Here is a 26,870-nt window from a genome sequence, read left to right as displayed (position 1 = left end):
TTGCGCCGTTGACATTGGCGACACGTTTTCACGTAGCGCTGCACTGATGCGAGCAACTTAGGCCAATAGTACTTCAGGCGAATCCTGGCGAATGTTCGGCTCACACCCATGTGGCCGGACGTTGGCTCATCGTGGCATGCATGCAGAATTTCCTGTCGCATGGCTGTGGGCACGACTAGTAAAAACGTTTCGCCATTAGGTTCAAAGTTCCTCCTGTAAAGGACACATCCTCGAAGGCAGAACGTGGAGAGCCCTCTGGAGAATATGCGAGGTACTTGAACGTCGAGACCCTGCAGGTGTTGTATAAGCGCCAGCAAATCCGGGTCATCTCGTTGTTGTTGAGCGATTTCGGATGCGTCGACAACGCCTAGAAACGGGAAGTCTTCCTCTTCAGGTACACTTGGATCGACGGGAGAGCGTGACAAGCAGTCGGCATCACTGTGTTTTCTTCCAGATTTGTATACGACCGTAATGTCATACTCCTGCAGCCTAAGGCTCCAACTGGCTAGTCGACCTGACGGATCCTTGAGATTTGCTAGCCAGCATAGAGCATGGTGGTCACTGACAGCTCTGAACGGTCTACCATAAAGGTAGGGTCGAAACTTATTTATTGCCCAGATGACTGCGAGGCACTCTTTTTCAGTAGCAGAGTAGTTTGCCTCAGCTTTTGAGAGTTTGCGGCTGGCATAGACTAACACTCTCTCTTGACCATTTTGCCACTGGACCAGGATGGCGCTGAGGGCGACATTGCTGGCATCGGTATGGACTTCAGTGTCGGCTGTCTCATCAAAATGGGCAAGTATTGGTGAACCCTGTAGCCGTTTTCTTAATTCATCAAAAGCTTTCTGTTGTTCGCTTTCCCATGTGAAGGGCACGTCGTCTTTCGTTAGTTTTGTAAGAGGTTCCGCAATCTTTGAGAAGTTTTCCACAAATCGCCTATAGTAGGCACATAAACCCAAAAATCGACGCACTGACTTTTTGTCTTTGGGTGTAGGGAACCCCTGAACAGCAGCTGTTTTTTCGGGATCAGGACGAACACCGTCAGAACTAATGACATGTCCAAGGAATCTCAGCTCTTCGAAGCAGAAGTGGCTTTTTTCGGATTTGATTTTCAACTTTGCCGACCGGATGGCTTGTAATACAGTGCGCAGTCGCTCTAGGTGTTTGTCGAACGTTGCGGAGAATACCACCACGTCATCTAAATACACTAGGCATGACTGCCATTTCAATCCCGCGAGGACAGTGTCCATCATTCGATGGAACGTCGCTGGCGCGGAACAGAGGCCGAATAGAAGCGCTTTGAATTCGTAGAGGCCATCTGGTGTTACGAATGCCGTTTTTTCACGGTCCCGCTCGTCTACCTCTATTTGCCAATATCCGCTTTTCAGATCCAAGGAGGAGAAAAACTTTGCGGATCGCAGCCGATCTAGTGTATCGTCAATACGTGGCAAGGGGTATACATCTCGTTTAGTTACACTGTTGAGTTTTTGGTAGTCGACACAGAATCTAAGCGTGTTGTCTTTCTTCTTAACGAGCACTACGGGGGACGCCCATGGACTATTTGAAGGCTGGATGACATCATCCGAAAGCATTTCCTCCACTTGCTTCTTAATTATTTCCCGTTCTTTCTGTGACACTCGATATGGATGCTGGCATATAGGCCTCGTGTCGTCTTGCGTTATAATTCTGTGTTTCGTAATTGACGTGCGCTGGACCTTCGAGGCAATTGAAAAGCAATCAGAGAATTCTTTTACTAAGGCGTAAATCTGTTTCTTTTGACTGTCCGGAAGGCTCTGGTTGACGGTCACGGATGCGTCGATGTTGCAGGCCACTGGTCGAGTGGTTGACGTGGTTAAGCTGCATAGTTCTGTCGCCATACAGAAGTCGTGTAAATAGGCAATAGCCGTGCCTTGAGCGATGTGTTGAAGTTCATTGGAGAAATTCGTAAGTAGGACATCTGCACGGCCATTCGTCAAGTGAACAAGACCCCGAGCTACGCAGACGCCTTTTTTCAAAAACAGCCCTACATTTGTATCCGCTATGCCTTCGCGGTTGTAAGATGCGTCATTCTCTACGAGCACCATTATGCTGCAGCGTGGTGGCACAGTTACGTCATCATGAACAACGCGTAGAGCAGTTAGGCGTCCCTCAGATTCCTCTACAGGTATAGCTCGTTCAGTCGAAAACGACACTCTGGACCTACGCAGGTTAATTACGGCGCCATTAGCTCGCAAAAAATCCATTCCTATAATGAGGTCTCTTGAACATTCTGGTGCACAATGAAATCGGCAACGTAAATAAAGCTCCGTATTTCAAGTCTTGCGGTGCATCTGCCAAGGGGCGTAATAATGTGACCACCTGCCGTGCGTATCTGCGATCCACTCCACTGTGTCACAACTTTGTTTAGCTTCTTCACCATCTTGTGACTTATCTCTGAATAATCAGCACCGGTGTCGACTAAGGCATTCAGCTCCCATCCTTCTATTCTCAACCGCAAATCTGAAGTAACGCTTTCGTGGTTGCACCCGTTTACCGGAAATACACCGTCGTCGCCCTCAAGCCATATTGGAGGATCTTCGTAATTGATGTTATCAGCGGCCTCACCTCCACAGGTCGCTTGCTTCAGTTTTCCGGTAGTGGACTTGGAGAGCGATGACCAGGCTGCCTTGAAGGTGCACGTGGGCTGGATGACCGGTAGCGCATAGGCTATGGTGACCGTGACCGACGTTGGCGTAGAGGTGGCGAGTTCTGGCGCGTAGACAAGTACTCCTCAATTTCCGCTGGTCGTTCGCCGTTTCGGGGGCACGGTGCATACGACGGGAAGCCTCTTAATCCAGCCTGTCGGTAAGGGCAGAATCTGTACAAATGACCCGCTTCGCCACAATGGAAACAAAGAGGCCTGCGCTCGTGATCACGCCAGACGTCACTTTTTCTAGGCCTAGGCTCCGCATAGCGATGCGTGCTACGTGCTCCTGGGGGCAGATAGGTAGCCGTTGGTTCCCGTGGACGAGGTACGCTGCGTGCTGTAGATGGGAGAGGAGTCGTCGCCATCGCAACTGCTGCATTGCTGTGTACCGTTGGTTGTCGGAGAACTTCAGAGTACGTTCGGATAGGTCGAACTGGCTGCAGCTCACGCTCTGGTTCTCGTATGACCTGCCTCAGTTCGTCACGAACAACGTCTGTAACAGACAGTGCAGTTGAAGTCTGGGGCATTTGCAGTCTGCTCAGTTCTTCCCGAATAACTGATCTAATGAGCTCTCGCAGGGCTTCAACGTCGTTCGCACGCCTCCAGATAATAGCTGTGCAGATGCGCAGTTAACATTCCGGTTGTACTGCCGAGCGCGCTGTTCTAGTGTTTTTTCGATGGCCGTCGCTTCCGAATAAAACTCAGCAACAGTGCTTGGAGGGTTGCGGACGAGAACGGCGAACAACTCTTGCTTCACTCCGCGCATTAGATGGCGCACCTTCTTATCTTCAGCCATGTTGTGATCCGCACGCTTGAACAGATGGACCATGTCCTCGATGTACATGGCAGCACTCTCGTTTGTGAGCTGGTTCCTGGATTGAAGAGCAGCTTCCGCTTTTTCCTTTCGGTCTACGTTCGCGAACGTAGCCACTGCTTGTCGTCGAAATACCTCCCAGGTAGACAACGAGGTTTCATGGTTCTCAAACCATGTCTTTGCGAAGTCGTCCAGGGCGAAGTATACGCGACGGAGCTTCTCTCTTTCGTCCCAACCATTCAAGCGCGCCACTCTCTCGAACAGGTCCAGCCAATCTTCAACATCCTCGTACGAGTCGCCGTGGAATACTGGCGGCTGGTGCGGTTGGCTTATGAACACTTGTGCCGGTGTTACCTGGGTAGTCATAGTGGTGGCATCCATAGTTTGAATTCCCCTTGGTGTGGAGTGAAGAGGACCGAACTCAGGTGAGTCACCTCGAAGACGGCGACTTGCCCTCTGGTGTACAGGAGTCACTTCCACGGGGTTGATACGCTGGTCGTCGGGGCTACGCTGTCTTGAGCTCGCCGGGCTTCGATTCATAACCCAGCAACTCCACCAGAAATGTAGCGATGCTGAGGCAGACAGGCCAAAAAAACAAGCAACTTTATTAGGGCGAACTTGTGCCCACAAGTCTAATGACTATGGTCGTTGAGTCCAAGTAGCCGAGAGGCACAGAGTCAACTAACTTCCTCTTCCTCGTTGTTGGAGCGCACGAACGCGTGACGCATGCCAGCCGGGTCTTGCTGGTGCTCTTGCCATGATGATTGCGGCGGCTACTTGAACGTGGCCAACCTGTCGCGGCAATATATATATAATGAATTAGACAGAAACAACACCGATTCTCTGGACCGCCTGTTTGTATTCTGTCTTAGTCTCCCTAAATCTTCCTAACTGTCCACGCCCGAGCCCGAGACCCAGCATCTTTTTTGGTCATGACACTGGGCCAGGACGGCGAGCGTGCGTAGCTCACGGCAATTTTTTGATGGGCGGGCTTGACTGCGTCTTGGTGAACGGCTCAGACCATACTGCACCATGAAGTGATATGCGGGAAGCGGTCAAGGTGGACGACACTGGGTGCCTTGTGGAGGTTGGTGTGGGCCACGCAGTGAGGTCACGTAGGCTGTGAAAGATGTATCGGGCGGCCGGCCTTGGCTATGTCGTGAAGGAAGTGGCAGATTCTATTTGCAACGAACAGATTGCTGGAGCAGCCAACGGGGGTGCACCGTCGTCAGTGTGTTTTCTCGGTGCTGCTTTTCGCTCATGTTCACATCGCCGCCAACACCGGAAGGATGGTCAGACCACTTGTAAGCTAAATGCACTTTTCACGGCTTGAGCAAAGCTGACAAGCCCTTTTGGTTCACCACACTCTCTGCGTTATTGATGGAACGCGTACAATATATTTCATCCACGTCTAACGACTCTGGAGCCCGTCAGTCTGACACACTGGGCGCGTACTTTGAGGGGTGCTGTGCAAGGTTCTGGTAAACAGATGAGCGTACATCGGCATGCGATGACACTAGCGACTAGGCAACGCTCTTGCAATTGTTCCGGAGAACATCACCCCACATCAGATGGTTCGGCACACCTACTTCCATTCGATCGTTCCTTTGCAAATCTTCCGTGAAGTGCTGCGGGTTGTGCCCTTTCAGTACGTTAGGGTTGGCGACTTGAAGCTGCTTACGCTCTTGGTGTTCCCATGCCACATAATTCTGCTTAGTTAGCTCAGGACGATCATCGACGCATGCGGCCATTGGTTGTGCTTCAAGTCGTAAATGTAGCTCCACCGAGTCTGAGTAGACATTCCTGATTGTCTTGCATTCGTCTGTGTTCTGAAGCTGTAACGTATCTGGCACGAGAGGCGTCGGCTCGTCCAAGTTCAGAAGGAGAGTTGGTATTGGGGCTGGTGTTGCGAAGTTCCGTTAAGAGAGCATAGACTACCATTCTCGTAAAATGATTCTGATGCCAGACACTGGTGCACTGCCACAACACCGCATGAGCCCTGTGTTCGTACGACGAGTGGATGGGAAGCTCTCGGTTAAGCTGCAGTGTATGGTTACAGTGCCGATAATATCGGTTTCCCTGTTAGTCCTCGGTAAAGACTATTCTAGACTCGATTGTGTCATGAAAAATTCAGCCGAAGGCAGCTATTAGCTTGCAGCTCCAGTCTGTCCAGCAATTCTGCCACAGGCCTTCGTACCGATGCCGCTCTGCGGCACCCTTTCGAAGGCGGTCTACAGCCACGAACTATTTCTGAGGCTCCGTCAAGGCCTCGTGCACTGCTATAGCATTGATGGTAGCCACCTTGTCGCCAGCGTGGTTCTCACTTGCGACAACTTGCGATGATAGGACAGCAGGTGAATGTTCAGAAAGCGTCAACGCGAAGTCACCCAGCTGGCCGAAAGCTGCATGAGGGAATCCCGGAGCTTTCCGCGGTGGTCGGGTGGGCTGGCCTCCAGGACATGTTAGGCGGCTATGTCGAGGATGGCGTCGGTGGTGCCAAAAGGATGCCAGAAAACAGCGCAGATTGCGACACTGTTAAGGCACACTGATTGTGAAACGGATTTGGCTTATGGGACGCCACAGCTGCACGGTGCTGCCTGATGAACCACATGTGGAGCCGGTGGCAACGCTGGTCAAGGAGGAGCAGATGGCTGGGCTCACTGCGGTGAGATAATCATAAGAGGGAGCTTGAACGGCACTCCTTATGAACAGCACAGGTGCCGATGGAGTCCTGAGCGAGAGATTGTGGCCGCGAAAAGCGGGTACAGCGTCCCTGGAAAACGGGAGGCTAAGAGCCACCTTCACGGCGCCGGGGCAAGCCAACGAAACCTGAACGGCGTCTCTTGAAAGCTCACTCGTTGGAAGAGTCTTGGGTGCGGGATCCGAGAAACTGGAAACGTACGCGACGTTTCTGGATAGCAGGGACCCGTGTGGCTTCTCAGGCGGAAATGGTAGTAAGGTTCGTGCAAGATTGCACCTCGTAACCATCGAGGAGGCTTTAACGTCATCCGTTAGGATTTGTTTGGTAGTGGCAGCTGCGGTCGGGTCATGAAGAACATGATTGAGGAAGCATGGTCGGATTTCCTGGGTGGAAAGACCCATGCCGCTGATGACCTGCGAGGTACAGGTGGTACAGGTTCCACGTTGAAATTTGCAGTAAACGAAGAAAATAAACATAGCACTGGGCCCTGAAATTAGGAACTGTGCACGTACTTCCGCAGCGAGAACGCACTTACGTACAAGTAAACGTTGTACACAATAAGGTGGTGAATTCTTAAAGTAAGACAATGTATTGGAAAATATAATAAAAATTACTGAACCACATTATCCGTTCGGTGGCTACATTAGTGGTCAGAAACCTCTCAGAAAAGCGAAAGTAAACACAGCAACAAGCCGCTCGTTGTGCTTTCTGCCATCACTCACGTAGTTCGCTAGGAACTCCGACAAAAGTGTGGCCTCAAACAACACACGTGCAGACACTAACGTAAATATAAACTGCAATTTACAGACGCATACTAAACAAAATAAACTAAGTCCGTCAAAACGTTCAGCAGCAGACAAAACGCCATAAGTTGTGCGTTCAGCTGACTGCGTGCAACTGTTTCAAGATTTGAAGCGTTAGTTTCGCTAACTCTACCAGCACAAAGCGTACGGTAACCACGTTACCACTATATATGCATGTATTTTGCCACATTGTCATTTTATGAAGAATCATAGTTAACAAAAGCGTTCATTTATTGTACAAAAATTAGAATTTTCTAACCACAACTATGAATACTCCCGTTGTCAGGTACTTTTATCGACCCACGCGGTTACCTTAGGTGAAGGGAGAATTTTGAAGGCCTCCCTTGGCGAAGGAAATGTGGAGGAGCAATAATGAAAAGCAGTGGCTCCTCGAGTGAAGGAGCACGCTCTTTCTTGATTTCGTCAAGTCGATAAGAGCCCTTGAGTGAAGGATTGTTTGTGAATCAGTCGCCAAAGAACTCGATCGTACCATGCTCGTACTAGCTCGTACCGAGGGTCGCTCACTCATAGTCTTCAGGCCAAGGCAGATAATGAGGCACAAAGGGGTCCGATAGCACCGTCAGGAGGTGGTCACTCGTAGTGGTGTATTCGAAAGGCAGTCTCCTGAATTTTCCGAGCAAAGCGGGCAAGCTTCTCGAGAGAAGGGAAGGAGCAGCCCGACAGGTGTCGCTAGAAATGAGGATGGCATCAAACCAAGACATATGGGACCAAATTCAAAGGGGTAGACACGGTACGCAGTGCATGTGGATAGGAGGAGGAAACTGCCGAACACTTGATAATGTTCTGTAAAGGGCTTCACTCTATAGTTGAGGATGACGGTGCAGAGTTTTTCAAAGCACTTGGGTTTAGGGACATGGAGGGCAAAATAGACTTTAGGTGGGTAGAAATATCTAGAAGGAGGTTATCCGATTGGTGACTGAAGTCAAGGCACTAGTGAAAATAAACCGTTCACTGCAGAGTACGAGTCCTCAACCTAACTAATAAAAAAACTAAATTTTGGTTCACTAAAAATTACGGCTTGGTGGCATTAGCCACCGCCGGATCGAAAGGATACAGCCATATCAATCCATCCATCGACCCATCGCCGCATAGCGTGCGAGATCTTGATGGGTTAGGGTCAGTGGGGTCTACCCGACAGAAGAGTTCCTGCATGGGCTGAACATATTCATGCATACCCTCCTCCCCATGTTGCGCTCGCGTGTCGTGCTCATGCCGGAAAAGGTAGTCGTAAGTGACCAGTAGCAACTCTTCCAGGAATGCCACGACGAACTGGTTACATGACTGGAAGGGAGTATAGAGACGCTGGCATCGTTTTGCGGCACCGCACAGGGCAACTGGTAGAACCGACCGGAGTCCGTCGGACTCGATAAAGCCGCTAACGGTCAGGTGAATGAAACCGATGACTGATTCCTTCACGTCTTGGCTCGAAAAAGTGGACACGGTCAGCTGCATCATCAGGGCTATGGTCGCAGACTACCTCGATGGCCGCGGCCAAGGGCCGGGGTGCTTCCCATTGGGCGCCAAAATTACAGGTTCGAGGCTGAGGCTTGTCTGAGAACCCCTGAGGGAAGAGGCAGAGACCGACTGAAACGATGTTAGTGATCGGAACCCGGTGCGCAACTGCCCGCTGCCAGCGGCTGCCGCGTGCAACGAGTGCACCCATGTCGGCCTGCTCACGGCCGCCACTGTCATAAATGCCGTTGAACTGGTTCGACGCTGGTTGTTGCCTATGCTTTATTCCTGGACGTTTTATCCCACAGATATACTGCCAATTTTTCTCAACTACACAAGAAAACTGAAAACTATTTTTCCTGTGCCTTTCCATTTTTTCACGCACTTCGCATCTTTAGTTGTGCGCACGGGATCCTATTGCTTCGTGCTGTCGCCACTTATGCGAAAAAACCGTACGAGAACAACTTCTCAGGGATAGGTTCTCACGGACACGGACGGAAAAAGGACACACAAGGACAAGAGCTTGTTTCTTCTTTGTAGTGAGCTGTAGTCTGGTCAGAATACCTTGTTTCATTCCTGGGAGTCACCGTAATTCCATACACAAGCCTTTTGTAGTTAGGGGAGACATGATTTCTATCGCATTCACACTATTTAGGCTTTCGGTGTCGCCGATTTATTTTTTCAAAATTTAAGGCCCAAATTTCTTCACCACACCAACTTTCGTATTGAACTCACCACTCTTAGTTGGCGAAATCGGAAATTGAGTATTGTTTAGAGATAGTACCATTGGGATTCAGCACAAGTGACTGTTAACGAGAGTATTGCGAGCCGTAAGCAGGCATGAGCTATAACGTGAATGATTCACCGGGACTGTGACATGCCGTCTGTGTGAGCTTGATAGAGTGCGTTTGAGTCTAAATTATTAAGAGTAAGAGCGTAAATGAAAAGAATGCGTTAAGGTACGAGAGTGAATGTGAGTTAACAGGTAGTGAATTAGTGCACGTGAGTGTGTACGCAGTTGGATAACAATGAGTGGGGTAGGTAGGTCAAACATAAAACAACGGTTACGAGTGTGAGGGGGTGTGAGTATGAACTGTAATAAGTAATTATGGGTAAGAGTAAGCGAGAGTGAACCTGTGAAAGTACTTGTGAGCGTCGGCGGGCGTAAGCATGGATGCGAGTCGATTGCAATGGCTTTGAGGTGTGAGTAATAACTATAGCGAGTGCGGACAAGTGCCAGTAGCCATTAGTAAAAACTTGAATAAGCAACAATGGGTGCGAGTTGGCGTTAGTATTAACGCGAGGTTGCGCCTATGAGCGTGATTAGGTGTGAGTACGATTAAGGGAGGCTACCAATGGCTTTGGCGTTAGTATGAACGTGAGTGAGTACATATAAATGCGATCACACATGTGTGAACTTAAATAATGCCGAAAACATCGTAAAGAAAACACAGCATACAGGCACCAAGGAGAAGGACGATGAACTTGAACGTGAACATGAATGTTCATGAGTCATCATCATCATCATCACCATCATCATCATCATCATCAGCCTGACTACGTCCACTGCAGGACAAAGGCCTCTCCCATGGTCCGCCATGTTCATGAGTACGAGTGCACATAAGTGTGAACGCGAGTGAGTCTCAATGGGCCTGAAGTGTGAGTATGCGGGTGAGTATCTATGCATAAGCAGGCGTGAGTCTGAACGTAAGTGCTTATGAGTGTGAGATACGAGTACGAAAGCGAGTGTCTCTAAGCGCAAGTAGGTTTGACTATGAGAATACATGCCTTTAAGAGTGAGTAAGCATGAGTATGAAAGTGAGTGCTGCCTACGTGAGTATTACCGTGATTTAGTGCTTATGTGTGTGAGTAGGCGCGGGTGTAAACGTGATTGGTCACATGATCTATGAAAGGTCATCTTCAAGATAAGCAATGAGATTCCATGCTTTACCTTCATTGAGGGACCTCTGTTGTATTGCAAATATTGTTTATTACACCATGGGAGGTAAGCATAAAAACATGTTCATTCATAATTGCTAGCTTCGTCTGAAATCTACAACGAGTTGTCCTTCCGAATCTCATTAGTTAGCGTGAGACCAATAGTGTTTATTTTACATACATATAAAATGTGCTGTATTATTGCAGGGCAACGCAAAGGGCATATGCGGTCAAAAACAACCGAACAATCAACTACGCACCTAAAAACGCCAGACCTGCGCGGAACGCGCAGCACAGTCACAGCGAAAGCTAGACATCCTTTCAGAGCCTTTTCTTATCACTCTTTGCGATGCTATAAGCACAGTGCTGGGTAACCACTAATTTGTGTGTTCGGCCAGCATTTACTATGCTATCCTTCTGTCATTGCTCCCAATAATTAAGGCATCAACTGCCGGGATAATTGCAGCGTCTGACGTATCAGCTCCCTGAAGTGCACGGCGAAAGCACATGCACTATATATTTGGTCTTATTCGACGTGCCTTAGAACGCCAGCTGTGGTGCGAAGGTCAAAGTCAAGAGTTCATAACAAAACAAAAATATAGTCTTAAACTTGCGGAACAAACAAAAAAAACACGCACAATTGGGAATAATTTACTACGATATGTCACCAATCAAACAACAGGCTACAGAACACAGCCAGATACATTCAAACAACAGACACAGACAATACCCGCTTCATTGTAATCTCTTGCATTTAACCAATGAAGACGCTTCAGTCAAATATTCTTGGAAGAGAACTTGAAAGCTTCTCTTAAAGGATGCTGACCCGCCGGGCGCGGGTTCAAATCCCGGCTGCGGCGGCTGCATTTCCGATGGAGGCGGAAATGTTGTAGGCCCGTGTACTCAGATTTGGGTGCACGTTAAAGAACCCCAGGTGGTCTAAATTTCCGGAGCCCTCCACTACGGCGTCTCTCATAATCTTATAGTTGTTTTGGGACGTTAAACCCCACATATCAATCAATCTCTTAAAGGAAAAATTCAAAGTCCGGCATAAGTTTTTGTCCCACTGAGGTTTCCCTTTCAGGACACTTTCGTGACGTCTAATATCCGCACTTCAATAGCAAAGCTTCTTTTCCGGTAACACGGCGGCAACTCACGCGCTGCGATTGCAGAACACATCTGCAAAAAGCGTTCTGCTAGAAAGACACTTTTCATCTCCTGATCACCACCATCAGCTGATAGCTTATATGAATTCTGGAGGTCATGTTAGTGTGCCGCACAACCAAAAAGAGGAAAGAGGTGTGACTTTTGTTGACCTATTCACGGCATGTGACGCAACCAGGGAGTGACTGACGCCTTCCTTCTCGGAGCTTCCCGAATTCGCTCGGCGATAGGTGCGAGGAGGTTAGTCGACCGGTGACGGTGCCTTCGAGAGCAGAGAAGGCACGCTTGTTGTATCTTTTTGAGGCTTGTTTTGTTCCTTTACGTCGGCCTCCGGCGCGTCCGAATGTTGCCTCGACCCCAATGGAGCGGTCAGAACTCGGAGGCCCGTGCCTTGTTTGTGACACCTTTGTGATTCTTTGGAGAATCGTGATATCGGCGTGTTACGAACACACTTATTAGGAATTTCGTGCAATTGTTTTTTCTGTAGTGGCTGTCAACGACGTAGAAACATAACTTAAGTGGGTGCGTGAATTGGAAGCCTCCATAAAATATTTACGTTGCCTTGTCGTGCTTCTTAATTTCTACTTAAACATGTCTGGCCTAATGCCATTCTCTCTGTCCTCAAGTTGTAATGAACCCGAAAATATTGTTACGAGAAGGAGACCGACTCGAAGGGGAAGTCACAGAATTATTTTCAGCCGGTTAAGCAACAGTGACATCCACAAAGATTAGCTCGCGGCAGTCTACACGCTTTGTCTTCTTCATCTTCATACACTGGCACGTAGCATGACTCCTGGTGGCGAAGGCACCGTCGCGGTGCATTAAAGGTCGTTATCTGACGCATTCTTATTGGGCGTGATCCGTGAGACGTGTAGAATATCACTGGACCGCACAGCAGATGATGATGAGTAGATGAGGCTGATCTCGTAGGTGACAGGTGTTTCTTAACGCAATATACGGTAAGGTTCGGTGTAATGAGAAAAAAGCTTTTCAGGTAGGCCCAGCCGATTATGAGGGGACCAGAGTGAAGCGAGGCTACTGGGAGCGAAATGTACGTCTCTGTGTTTCATGTCGTATCGACGGCATTAGTTTGTTTGCGACGCCACCAGCCGAGCGTGAGCGAGCTAACGGGCACGATCGGCTCGCGCGATCGCGTCGCGGGCATACTCGCTGGTGGACGAGGTGTGAGCTGAGATGACTGTGTCCAGTGGTAAAGCCGGCTATTTTCCGTACAATAAGTAGAACGGCAAAAAGCCCGCTCTGTCGAGACGGGATGAATTATACGCGGAAATTGCGTAGAGTAAAGCAAGGTCCCATGCTTGGTGGTTGAGCGACACGTACAAAGCGAGTATATTTGTTAGAGTACGGTTAAATCGTCTCGTGAGGCCGTTTGTTTGAGGGTGGTAAGCGGTTGTCAGTGTTTGTTGCGTGAAACAAGACTGCAGAATGTCGGCAATGAGTTGGGATATAAATGTATGGCCGCGGTCTGTTAGGAGTTGTCTCGGAGCACCGTGAATTAATTAACACCCCGTGACAAGAAGTCAGTGACGTCGGTAGCACAGCTGGTCGGTAGAGCTCGCGTAGTAGCGTATCGTGTAGCGTAGTCTGTAATCACGTCTATTCATTTGTTTACCATTGTTGATGTGAGAAAAGGACCAAGCAGGTCTAACCCAACATGGTAAAATGGTTCCGTGGTTATGTCAATTGGATGAACATGGCCAGTGGGTAGCAGCGATGTTGTTTTACGATGTTGGCATAGGTAACACGTGGCGACGTATCGGCGTACCGAGCGAGCAAAGCCTGTTCAGAAGAAATGGCACCGGACGCGCTCGTACGTGCGGGATACGCCAAGGTATGCAGCCGTAAGAGCATCGTGAAGTTCGATAAGAACACAGCGGCGCAAATCCTTAGGCAAGACAATGAGAAGGCCAGGCCCGTGTGGTTGTAAATAGCGGCGGTATAGCACACCTTTATGAATGACAAAGTAGCGGACGGAAGCATCATTTGGGGAGAATTCCGTACGGCTCATGATGTCAAGCAGCACTGAATTGCGCTTTTGTTCTTTTTCAGTGTTAACGAACTTGGACACTGACAAGACAGAATTCTCTGCGGGCTCCTCAGTGTCCTCAGGATCGTCGACAGGGTACCGGGAGAGGCAATCGGCATCATAGTGTAGGCGGCTAGATTTGTAGACCACCGAATAGGAAAACTCTTGCAGGTGCAAAGCCCTGCGACCAAGGTGGCCTGATGGATCTTTCAGAGAGCTGAGCCAGCATCGCGCGTGGTGGTCGGAAACTACCGAAAATGTGCGTCCGTATAGATAAGATCAAAATTTCGCCAACGCCCCTACAAGAGCCAAGCACTAATGCTCTGTGATCGAATAGTTACGTTCAGGGCCGGATAAGAGGCGGCGGGCATATGGAATAAGGCAATCATGGCCATGTTGTTTCTGAGCCAGCACTGCACCAATGCCATGCCCACTTGCATCTGTACGGATTTTTGTAGGGGCAGCAGGGTCGAAGTGCGCCAAAATTAGAGGAGTAGTGAGAAGAGCGATGAGAGTCGAGAACGCAGAAGCCTCTTCGAAGCCCCAAGAAAACGGTACGTCTTTCTTGAGGAGCCGCATAAGCGGCCTCGCTATGTGCGCAAAATTTTTTACGAAGCCTTGGAAGTAGGAACATTGTCTGATAAAGCTCTGTACACTCTTCGCAAATCGTGGTACAGGGAAGTTGTTGATGGCGCTGATTCTTGCCGGGTCTGGTTGTACACCATTGACGTCAACTAAATGGCCAAGTACTGTTTTTGATTGCGTCCAAAGCGACATTTGGACGAGTTGAGCTGCAGGCCAGCGTGACGGAAGATGCCTAAGATGGCTGAGAGGCGCTCTATATGAGTTTCAAATGTTGGTAAAAACTCGATGACGCTGTCCAAGTAGCACAAACAGGTGGACCATTTGAATCCTCTGAGCAGGGAGTCCATCATTCGTTCGAACGTGGCTGGGGCGCTACAAAGGCCGGACGGCATGATCTTGAACTGATATATTGATTGATTTGATTGATTGATTTGTGGGGTTTAACGTCCCAAAACCACCATTTGATTATGAGAGACGCTGTAGTGGAGGGCTCCGGAAATTTAGACCACCTGGGGTTCTTTAACGTGCACCCAAATCTGAGTACACGGGCCTACAACATTTCCGCCTCCATCGGAAATGCAGCCGCCGCAGCCGGGAATCGAACCCGCGCCCTGCGGGTCAGCAGCCGAGTACTTGAACTGATATAGGCCATCGGGGGTGTTGAATGCCGTCTTTTCACAGTCCATTTGATCTACCTTTATCTGCCAATAGCCGGAACGAAGGTCTATGAAGGAAAAATATTGGGACTCTTAGAGGCAATCAAACTCATCATCTATTCGTGGCAGAGGGCACACGTCTTTTTTTGGTAATTTCTTGGGGTGTCGATAATCAACGCACAAACGCCATTCAGCGTATTTCTTGCGGACTAGCACTACAGGAGAAGCCCAAGGACTGCAGGATGGCTCAGTTATGTTCTTGGCGAGCATGTTGTCGACATCACCTTGGATAATGTGACGCTCGCCCACCGACAGGCCATATGGACGCCTATGATTAGGATGCTCATTACCAATGTTTATGCAATGGGTCATACCAGTAGCTCTCTCCAATAGATGGCCGCTGAGGTCAAAAACGTCATTGTAGGGTAGCAGAACTCGGCGAAGCGTGTTAGTCTTCTGCGGTGTTACGTTGGAAGTGATCATCGACGTAATAGCGCTGTCGGAGCAAGTGTTAGATTGATGTTGAGCTTTGGGGTCAGAAGCAGTGGCCATCAGGAAAACATCTACCGCACTGTCTGCTAAGGTGCAGAGCAACACCAAAGCGACTCTTGTGGCAGCCCTTGAGGTGTCAAGCTAAAGTTGACAACTGCGAGGCACGTAGAATTTCCTGTGGCGGACAGAATGGTGTGCGGTAACGTAATGCCGTGGTTTATGAGAACATCAGTGATAAGGGTCACAACATAGCCACCGTCGGGAACTGGTGGTATTGAGAAGATCTCTACGTAGGTGCGTCTCTGTGGGGAAGGCGCGCATGTCCCGTTGTGCATAGCCGATTCGGCCGTTGTGCAAGGGGTTCTGTTGCGGGCAAATGTACACAGAGTGTACTGATCGAACAGTCTTTGAGGCAGAATGCGTGGAGAGGAAGTCAAGGCTTAACATAATGTCGTGGGGGCATTTATCAAGAACAGTGAAGAGAACAACTGTGTGTCGATCCGCCATGCTTACACGAGCGGAGCATATTTCAACAATAGATGCCATTCCGCCATCGGTAACACGGACGAACTGAGTGGTCACATGTGTGACAACCTTCTTGAGCTTGCGGCGAAAATCACTCGTCATCACGGAAAGTTGAGCGATGCTGTCGACAAAAGCGGTGTTTGCCGTCTACTTGTACGTCTTTAAGGTTCCGTTTTGTCTGTATCGTCGAGAGCGCATTTTCTATCAGTCCGAGCGCTGCAGCCCCACCTCCAGGGGCTGCAACACTTAGTTTTCTGTCGGGGAATCTCGTGGGAAGGCGGGAGAAGACAATCGGCGGGGCTGTAGAGAACGAGACTGGCGACGCTGGGGGATAGAGAGCAGGAGTAGCGGCGTTCAGTAGCAGGTTCCTGGGCAAATTGGTCGCGACTTGTCTCATGGCGATAGGCAAGACGTGGATGGAAGGGACGAGAGGACGCTTGTCAAAAGAGCCCCAGTGACTTCTGCAATGGCGAGAAATGTGCCCGATTCAGTAACACGAGAAGCAGATGGGCTTCTCATCGTGTTTTTCCCATGCGGACGGATTACGGAACGTTGAGAGAGAGCCGGTCGGGAAAGAACGTCCAGGCGTGTATAGGGGCTGAGAGTTGGTGCGAAGAGGCCGCGAAATAGAGTAAATTCCCAAGCTGGCGATTTCCTGCCGGACGACTGCTTGAATGAGCGGCAATGTAGTTGAAGTGGCTGCTCCAGCTAAGGGGGGACCAGCATCCGCTGACCCCACCTTAGCTGGAGCAGCCGCTTCAAGCTCCCACCTGATGAGTGGCAATACTTTTTTGCAGACTAGTTGGTTCATACTTGAAAAATTGAATTGCTGCACAAACTTGAAGAAAAAAACAAGAGAGACAGGAAAGAGCGTAGACCTTCCTGTGCTCTTTCCTGTCTTCGCTCTTTCCTGTCTCTCTTGTTTTTTTCTTCAAGTTTGTGCAGCAATTCAATTTTTCAATGATGAGTGGCGTCAAGTTGTCAGAGGTGTATGGTGGATATGTGTCGAGACACGAGGACGTTGCAGCGGTGTTCGGAAGGTGCTGGAACTGATGATAGATGTGCCTTCTTTCAGCTTGTTGGAACCGGCAGTATTCTTCAATAATCGCATCGACAGATGACACATTGTTGAATACCAACAGTTTGAACGCATCGTTGGTGATACCCTAAGAATATGCGCAACTTTGTCAGGCTCGGATATGTTTTCGTCAGTTTGGCGGCATAGCGAGAGGACAGCGTAAATGTAACTGATGTAGGACTCTGTGGAAGATTGTCCGCGAGTTGACAAATCATTCTTCGCAGCTTTCTGACGACCAAAGGGGTTGTCAAAAGCTCACGGAGTTTTTCCTTGATGCTGTGCCAGCTTGTAATGTCATGCTCGTGGTTGTCAAACAAAACACGAGGGGCTCTGTCGAGATAAAAGATTACGTTCGCGAGCATAATGTGGGATCCCACCTGTAAGTGGCGCTGACCTGTCCGTAGAGGCGTAGCCACTGGTCGACGTCGGAACCATCGCGGCCCCGAAACACGCCAGGGTTTTTGAGGGCGGGAGGCATCACGAAAGTTGTTGTGGGCGCTGGGCTTACAGGCCGGGCAGAGAAGCGTGGGTGACCGGGGAAGATGTAGCCGAGTCTTGAGTGGTCTTGTTGAAAGCCGCGAAGGTGCGTCCGCTTCGGAATTCTGTAGCAAGAACGGGGATCGCACAACTCCACCAAACATGTTAGGGGGAAAATCACCGACTCGGAGGGGTAGTCACAGATGTATTCTCAGCCGGTTAAGCGAGCAGCGCCTGTCGCAGAGGTTAGCTCGTGCCAGTCTATATGCTTTGTCTTCTTCATCTCCATGCACTGGCACTTAGCAATATCAAACATTTTCTTCTCACATGTCACCGTTTATGAGTAAGAAAAATTGTTTCGAAATTTTATTCGAAGAATTACGAATATCTCTTACTACTCCTAATAATTTGGCCTTTGGGGCTCCTTCACTAGGACTCAGCGAACGGAACATCTGCGGGAGATCTCTGCGAATTACTATGACACAAGAAGATTACCTTGCTGAGTCATTGATCAGCTCTCAATTTTTACTGGCCAATCTAACATTTATTCTTCAACTATGACACTGTGAATACCTAACCTTCAGAAGAAATTTATATATCAATTACACATCAGTTATTTAACAAATTGTATTATTTTTCTTCTTTCCCCAAATTTTCACATGGTACGAAATTAACCCCGCTAAGTAAAAACAAAGTAATCCCAAATTCCTAGCCTTGATAATCTTGAGGTATTGACTTACATTATTCGCCCGCTTCTTGGCCGACCCCCTTAGTAGGTGAGAGCTGCAAAAAAAAAAGATCAAGCAAGCAAGCAAGCAATGTGACACAGTTAATGGGTGATCAAGAACAGGTTTCCTATTGGGTTGGAGCATTGGAAGACCCACTCGTCATGCAATACGCCGCCTAGTGGGATGCCTGGCTGCTCCTTTAGTTCTCTGAAACACTTTATCACTCATTTTAATGCGACTACTTTCCTGACATCAAGCCTACCTAAGGCCTGTTTCAAGCACTGGCGTGGCTGAGAGGTAGAATGCTGTCGTTAGTGTTTTTTATTTACTGAGTTTTTTTTTCACTCGATACTGGTAATGGGCACCGGTGGCAGCGGCGTACAACTACAGTGCCGTGCGTGACCCTTATCTTTATCTCATAACAGCTTTCGCTGTGAAAGCTTTTGAACATTCGGATGGGATGAGGTAAAAACACTTTGCAGTATGCGCTGAAAGCATGATAAAAAGATGCCACATAAGATGGATGCTATTGGTTAACCAATGCGCCCATTTTTGTGTAAAAACATGCTATGTTCAAAAAGAAAAAAGCATGATTAAGATACGCTTTTGAGAGAGTCACATAGGTTCCCCTGCCACATTCCTCGATGGAGGAGCTTTGACCACGTTTGCAAGCGTTGAGGCTTAGGCCAACAGGTTCATGCTTCGAGCAGACAAAATACCGCACCAACGTCTGACAGGACACCTAAGAAAGGGCAACACACGATGCTGCCTCATGCATCCTTCGTCTTGCGTCGTGTCAGAATTTTACGCGGTTTTTTCCTGTTATATTTTGAGTACAAATTTTCTCTGTAAATAGTGAAACAGTCGGCGAGTGTCTAATGGGGCTATAAAAAACTAAACTGCCGTATTGTGGGTATATGAAACAAAAATTACACGTACCGACTCCACGTCCAGAGGTCACGAAAACTAATAATACGAAGGTGTTCAGCAAACGTTGAAGGAATAGTGTTGTTAACGACACTTCCTTAGAATATTTCGGAAGGTTAAAGGCTTAATTTTTCTTTTCGAAATTGCACTACCTCTAATGTTAACACAAAAGTTAGCGTCATGTAGAAATTGCTAAGCTGAATACTTCCTGAAGCTCCTTCATTCATATTGTTGTTTCCAGCTATTTGAAATATCGCATAGTCTTTCGCAAAAACAGAATGACGCTCGTTTACTACAGATCACCACAACGGAAAGATAAATTCATAGTGATTTAAAAGTGCACAACCAGACAAAAACGCATGCATCATTCAGCTTTACAAATGGGGTTGTCTGTTTTATTTTGTTAGCACCGGAAGCCTTCTACAAAGCGAGAATGTGGCGCGATAATTTCTAAACGAGTAAACTTTCATATGATTGCGTAGTTTGCTGGATATGTATGAGGTCAACAAATTCCAAATATGCTGTCGATGATTAAATATTTTTAGTAAATCCTAATGCTGAAAAACAGTCAATTGTCTTTATCTATGGCCTCTGACTTGGGCTTTATACTTGATCCTGGTTTCAGGACGCTATGGCCTACAATAAGATGAACGTCCTCCACTGGCACATGACGGATGACCAGTCTTTTCCGTTTGTCAGCCGGACCTTCCCAGCAATGAGTGAAAAGGTGAGCAAAAGCGCAACGTGGGAAAAAGTTTCTTCGTGTATACTCTCCCGCATCTTTAAACCACGATACTGTTTTGGGGACGAACATCTCTAGGCCGTGGGTCGTGCGTGCGCGATGTATGTAGTAGTAGTAGTAGTAGTAGTAGTAGTAGTAGTAGTAGTAGTAGTAGTAGTATTTGTAGTCGTCTCAGTAGTAGGTAGCCACTTCCACGGCCTGACTAGAGGAGCGGCACGCACGCACCATTTTCATTTAAGGAAGCAACCCGCGCCCATAAATCATAAATAAAAATTGATAGTTGTTTCCGACGAGATAACTTACAGAGACGAGAAGAGTATTGATGGTTTGATCTCCAAGAAAATTTCCCTTGAATTTGATGCCTACTACAGAAACTATTATCAGAAAAACGCACTTTGAGCACTATCCGACCAGAAATCGTTGCCACGGTAAACGCGCTAGGCGTAACCTCCTTGGTTCTAGCAAGGTTTAGCGAAGGTTGGGCTGCAGTGCGATGAATTTAGTGAACTAGTATATAGTCATAAACTAGAGGCGCTGAAAAGTGGAATGTAGACACGAAGCGCTGGCTGTAAGAAAATGCGCGAGTGCCGCGTCTTGTTGAGTCCTTGGAATGTCCGCTGGATTGCGGGTTTTCATAGGTTGAATGTATGATGAAAGATGTGAGACTGAGGTACTTCGACTGTTCACAAGATGGAAGCACGGATGGACAGATGGACAGACAGAAAGATGAACGGACAGGTGGACGCATGGACGGATGGTAGTACGGACGGACGCATGAAAAAACGCGGGCACGAACGTACAGATGGATGCAAGGACAGATGCACAGATGGAAAGATGGATGGATGGACCCATGAACGGTCGACCAGACGAACGCACGAACGAACGGAAACAAAAACGAGCGGACGGACAGATACTTCGCCCCACTCGTCATTATGCACTGCGTGGATATACTTTGATTATTAGTCGATGCTTCGCCGGCCGAGTTGGCGTATTGCAGGTAACGCAGCTTGCAGCTCCAAGTGCCATATGAAATGGGCAAGCCCTAGTATTCTACATTTGTCCACTGAAAGTTAAGGAGCTGTCTACATTCGATCTTACAAGCGGCAGAGTGGAAGCGAAGAGGTGTATACAACCCACATGACTGCGCAGCAGTATGTTGTAATTTATTTTAAGATGTTGAATAAAACTCCGTCTGCTTGGCACGTGGTATGCCGCAGCCATACAACCATACGTCGGCAAACTGACTCACGTGTCGACTGACTCGCACTCACTAAGACTCAGATCAAGCCATGACTACAAGTCTGAGTTAGTCCGGGGACTAATATATTAGCGAGTTGAAGTTCGATTGAGTCTAACTGTAGATAATTTTTGTGTTTGTGAGTTCGAGTGAGTCAGCCTCCGGAACATTTGGGTGAGTGTGAGTCCGAAGGGGTCTAAAGCGCAAGATATAGTTTTTGAGTGAGTATGAGCAAGTTCCACATTTTTTTACTGATGTCTGGCGCTATCTACTCATCTTCCGCATCATCATCAGCCTTACCTAGACTTACGTTTACTCTGATATCTATTCACACGTATTGCAATGTAGTATTATCATTACTCTGATATATATATATATATATATATATATATATATATATATATATATATATATATATTCACACGTATTGAAAAGTAGACAATGTTATCAAATATATGAAACAGTCGTGCAGATTAGCACGAATCACGTTAGAGGGTGCTTTGACCTCCCCACACCAACTCTTCTTCAGAACTTTTTTGAAAATTATGTTACGTTGTCATCTCAAAAAAAATGTTTCTACTGGTTCGCAGCCAATCACAACTCGTATTCTAAGGTAGTATGTCGAAGGGCTCCCAGAAGAACCCCGATTACGTGAAATATTGGTGTAACAGAACATTGACACCAGAGTCAAAAAAGTAATTCTGGATTCTCGGACTCACAAGTCGACGCCAACAGATTCACTCAGATTGAGGCCATATTGTGAGTCTAAGCCTGAGTCAATGTGGACGACTAATATTTTGGTGAGTTTCAGTCCGAGCGAGTCTGGCTGAAAAATAAATTGTGAGTGCAAGTCTGAGTTTCACTGAATAAGCTGTTGGTCAGCAGAAGTTCGAGTGAGCCCTAAGCACAATATATATTTCGTAAGTGAGTCTGAGTGAGCTGCACAGTTTTTGCCGACATATGCATACAGGAAATGGCAGGAAGAGTAGACGGCAGCTTCCGATGAAAAAATTCGTAAACGGAGGTTGAGTGCTTCAGGTGGCATTTCAACAAGTTGATTTGTCTTCGGCAAGGCTAAAACTGATTTCGTTAGTGCAAGCGTGTGTGTATGCGTTGCACCCTCTCTTCCATTCTAGTAAAGGAGGAGAGGGCAACAATGGGTATGGAGGTGCGGGAGAGGCCATGAACAATTGTACGAGCAAAGAGGCAACATATGTTCTGCGAATAAAAACAAGACAAAGCGTAGGTGCAGTCAGGGCGCTGACGTTTCGCCGAAACACGGATGCCAGAAGAAGCGCCTTATAACAATAGTATGTTTGCAATGTTTAGAAGAAGGGCTTATAGAAACCGACAACTGCCCAGAGCATGAAATGAGATCATTGTGCGTCATATTTACTCAAATCAATCCTGCTTTTTTTTAATGCGAATGCATTTCCTACTTCGTATAGCTCAGGTGACCATCAGGATCCGTTCACCACCCTCTCCCATAGCAACAGCTGCGTGCGCGCGCACCCCTAGCAACCGGATAGCCCACCGTGTCACGCTTTGGAGTTGGCAGCTGTCAACAACTGCTGCGGGCGCGTGCGCTTATCCTCGCCCCTAGCAGCAGAAGCATGTGGTGCGATAGATTGTAGGAGAGGGTAGGTGCAATGCTTTGCCACTCCTTCTCGCGCCATTTACTCTCTCTTCTCCCTGCGCCCCACTCACCAGTTCGCTGGCATGACACCTCTGTGACACCACTGTGAAACGCTAACGCCAAGCCAAGAACACTGGCGCCCCACTATCCGATCCACTCGCTCGTCACTCTTAACCAATCGCTGGCTTGGCGCCTCGCCAGGCGGTGGCAGAAGTCCGTGAAGACGAATGTCTGACCGTAACGGTACCCTCTCTAGGCGCAAAAAATACATTCAAATTTGTTCATGATTCCCTTCAGAAACGTGAGGGAAGTTTTGTGACGGGCGGATTTATGTACATATTTTTTTATTGTAAGTCACGTAAAATGACCTTTGCCACGTCTTGTGTCAAAAGCATGACTGATTCAATCTACTTGGCTACGTAACCATTGATTGCTGTACGCGGTTCAAGATCTTTTGCTACTATGAAAATATTGTTCATTTCTTTATGTGAAATATTCCTGCATAAAGAAGTCACAGCTTTGCCGAAAACCGAAGCAATGATTGCGATAGCAACGAATTGGAAGGTCACGCGCAGAGTAAAAGCAGATCGAAACATGCCCCGCGTTTTTCACGCACAAATAACGCACAAAACGAACTCACAGGTACGGATGCAAGCGAATAAGCGTATCATTTGTTACTTTGCTGTGTCTGAAAAGCGTGAGCTTTTCGCAAATGGAGACTGCAATGATTGCAGTGACCTTTGTGCACCTGGCGACCACTGCAGAATCGTTCCAGGTAAAGTCCAAGGGCAGCCAAGACATAGGACCTTCCCCTTCACGCAGCCGCGAGATAAGGGCGCGCGAGGAAACGTCGCTTCCCTTCTGTGCGCCGGGAAATGTACACGTAGGAGATCAGAGAGGACGCCGCCGTGCGTTGTGGCGACGCGCGCTCATTGCGCCATCTTGCTGGTAATGTTGAAAAACCCATTCCCAACCGAGCTGCTCGTGAGTAGCGGTAAGTGGTAGATATAAGTTACTTCCTGTTTCAACAGAGAAGGATGTGCTCAGGGGTGGCTGAGCTGTTAACGCCTCACTTTTATGACGCAGAGGTTCCACGTTTGATTCCGTTCGCCGGGATGTTTTAAAGGCAATAGACTTTCTTGGTGACCTTCGACGCAAAAACTTTGGTCTGTCTGTCTGTACATTTGTCTGTCTGTCCACCCTTAACGGTACCCCAAACGGCAGCAAAGTTTCCTAGGGATACTCCAAATTGCAGACACCATCAGCAGCGCCCCCCAATGTTGCTCAAGCTTCAGCGTTCATATTTGTGTGATTGCCACTTAAAAACCACTTATCTTATCTTAGGCCTATTGCGCATATCTTAGGCAGCATAACAACACGTATATATTCTGTATGTGCTTCCTCTACAAGAAAAGGCATATATAAGTAATCCTAAGGACCGTAGCCCTTATTACGCGGCACTGACAATGCAACGCGTGAAAGAAAAGGCGAGTGTTTTGAACGCTTTGCTAAGACGACATTGGTGGTGGCACCTACCCGTCGCCTTGCGTTCTATAACTTATCACGTCTGAGATGGGCGCGCAAGCTCGTCTCCGAGGGAAGCGTTTTGTTTTCCAAGATAACTGCCAGATTTCGCTCATGTCTCACGTACGACGTGCCTTGATGCGCTCGTTCGCCTCTGCTGCATGTTCGGGGCACTCTAACGCAGCGCCTCAAGAATACCATTCATCAGTTTTCACACGCAGAACATAAAATAAACTTTTCTTCACTCTCTCCAGACGCAACACTATCGTCTTTCGACCGCATTTGTAGATTAACATGCAAATACGGGGACATTTTTTTTTTCTTTCTTGCGCTTTTATATATATAGATACGTGTACATATACGGTGCATGATATCGACGCCAACGCCCTCGCCGACGCCGGCGGCAAAATCTAGCAAAGAGTGTCCATATAATTGCTATCGCAATAAAATGAACATACATGCCCGCTGCGTTACTAGTATGCTGTATCTTTGCAAATTACTTTGCAAAGATACTTCCCAAATTTTGATAAGCGCTCCAAATAAATTTTGGAAATATATAAATCCAAAGAAAGATGATGAGCTTATGCGTTCCTCTGACAACAACGATCTTGCACCCGCCATTAATGATTACTTTCAATCAGTTTTTACCGTAGGTGACGGAATCGTACCACTCATACAATCTTCAGACCATTCACCAATAGAACCCTTCACAATTACAGAGCAATGCGTGCTCAATCTACTAATAAATATCGATACCAAGAAGGGCCCTGGACCTGACAACGTATCGAACATCTTCTTTAAAAGGTAGGCAAAATGAGTCGTTAAACATTTATGAGTAATCTTTAATAAAGCACTGCAATCATGCACTATCCCCGCAGTATGAAAAACCGCAAAAATTGTACCAATACACAAGTAGGCAGCAAAACCATGGTTGCAACTTATAGGCCAATATCGCTAACTTGTTCTGTGTGTAAATTGTTAGAACCTGTGATATTGAAACACATAAGTATTTATTTAGAAAAAAATCGTATCCTGCCTCCTGTACAACACGGTTTCCGAAAATGCTTTTCAACGGTTACTCAACTTTTAAAATTATTACATGATGCAGCCAAGTCCATTGATAACTATGAACAAAGTGACTTCATCTTTTTAGACTTTCCCAAGGCATTTGATCATGTTTCTCATACAAAATAGTAAGTAAATTAGAAGTTACTCTTGGAGATAGCACCATCGTTCACTGGATAAAAGATTACTTAACCAATCACTCACAGCTTGTGCAGCTACAAGACACCACCTCTAGAATAGCAGCAGTCACATCAGGCGTGCCAAAAGGCAGCGTCTTAGCACCAATATTATTCATAATATTCATTAAAGATCTGCCCCTCTCAACTGAAGTAAAACTAAAGCTCTTTGCAGATGACTGCGTACTTTACCAAGAAATTAATTCTGCTATAGATCAACTAATTCTTAACCGAGCACCAGAAGATGTACACACGTGATGCAAAAACTGGAAAATGTCCCTCAATATCGGTAAATGTCTTTCCATGACAATAACTCGCAAAAAACACAGGTCCAACGTTTTTTATTGTAACTTTCACAATCATGTAATAAAAACTTCGCAAACACTTGTTTGATGATGATATATGGTGTTTTTTGGCGCAAGGGCCATTTGATGGCCAAAGAGCGCCAGTTCATAGGACAAGGAATGTGGACAAAGATTGTGATTAGCGGCTGTATAAGGGCCATAAAATTCCTCGCAGTAAGGCGGGTAAAAACATACAAGTAATAAAATCATGACCATGCCGTGAAAGGTGTGTGTGGTGTGAATAAGTGACAAAATTTGGTGATAATGAAAAACGATGGTGGACATGTCTGGCATTAGCACAAGTGCCTCACTTGTTCGTACCCTTGCGTCCAAGGGCCATGAGGCAAGTGGTTTCTTGGGTAGCCACCGCAGCAAAAACCTCTCTGGAGAGGTTGTGCTATAGAATGCCCGGGTATATGATATAAAAATTATGAATTTCTTTTAAAAACGCTAACAATGATTTATTATTAAAAAGCGGTTCCCTGCCAACGAACATTGCAGGGTGTAGAGGTATATGTTGTCGGTAGGATAATGAAAAGTGTTGTCTTCTTAAAGTGTCTAACTGTTTACATTGAATTAAAACGTGAAGAACTGTAATGCCTCACCACATTTATCACACAATGGTGGATCAACACCGGACAAAAGATGTGTGTGTGTCGTGTATGTGTGTCCTATCCTGAGTCTTGTTAGCGTTACCTCTGTTAGACGTGATTTTGATACGGGTGGCCAATGGCCAAGTTGTGGCTCGATAACGTGTAGTTTGTTTTGTGTGTGTGTATCCCACTTGCTCTGCCAGTAGTCGCTGAGGTTTCGTTTCAGAGACGGCTTAAGATCAAGGGCCGGGATTGATATGGATGTAATGGCGGTGCTCTCATGGACGGATGCAGCGAGCTGATCCGCCCTCACGTTGCCTTGGATCTCACGGTGCCCTGGCACCCAGCACACTACAACATGTTGTTTGAGTGTGTAGAGCGTGCACAAAATGGAGTAAAGTGAGACAAGGCCCGGGTTTTTTTGTTTTTTAAGACTGTGCAGAGCTGTTACCACACTGA

At 47.4% G+C, this 26,870-nt stretch overlaps 1 protein-coding gene across 5 annotated transcripts in view; it reads left to right on the top strand.

The window, feature by feature from the left end:
- The window catches only part of LOC119167801 (beta-hexosaminidase subunit alpha), a 608,225-nt gene that overhangs the window by 289,138 nt on the left and 292,217 nt on the right, over nt 1–26,870 (top strand). For all 5 annotated transcript variants that reach the window (XM_075882394.1, XM_075882390.1, XM_075882391.1 and 2 more), the window contains exon 6: nt 19,720–19,821. In XM_075882394.1, the coding sequence (XP_075738509.1) occupies nt 19,720–19,821 (102 nt within the window). The remainder of the gene's footprint in view (nt 1–19,719; nt 19,822–26,870) is intronic.

This window comes from Rhipicephalus microplus, unplaced genomic scaffold, assembly GCF_043290135.1.
Source record: "Rhipicephalus microplus isolate Deutch F79 unplaced genomic scaffold, USDA_Rmic scaffold_12, whole genome shotgun sequence".
Lineage (NCBI taxonomy): Eukaryota > Metazoa > Arthropoda > Arachnida > Ixodida > Ixodidae > Rhipicephalus > Rhipicephalus microplus.
This window is presented reverse-complemented; position numbering and strand designations above follow the sequence as displayed.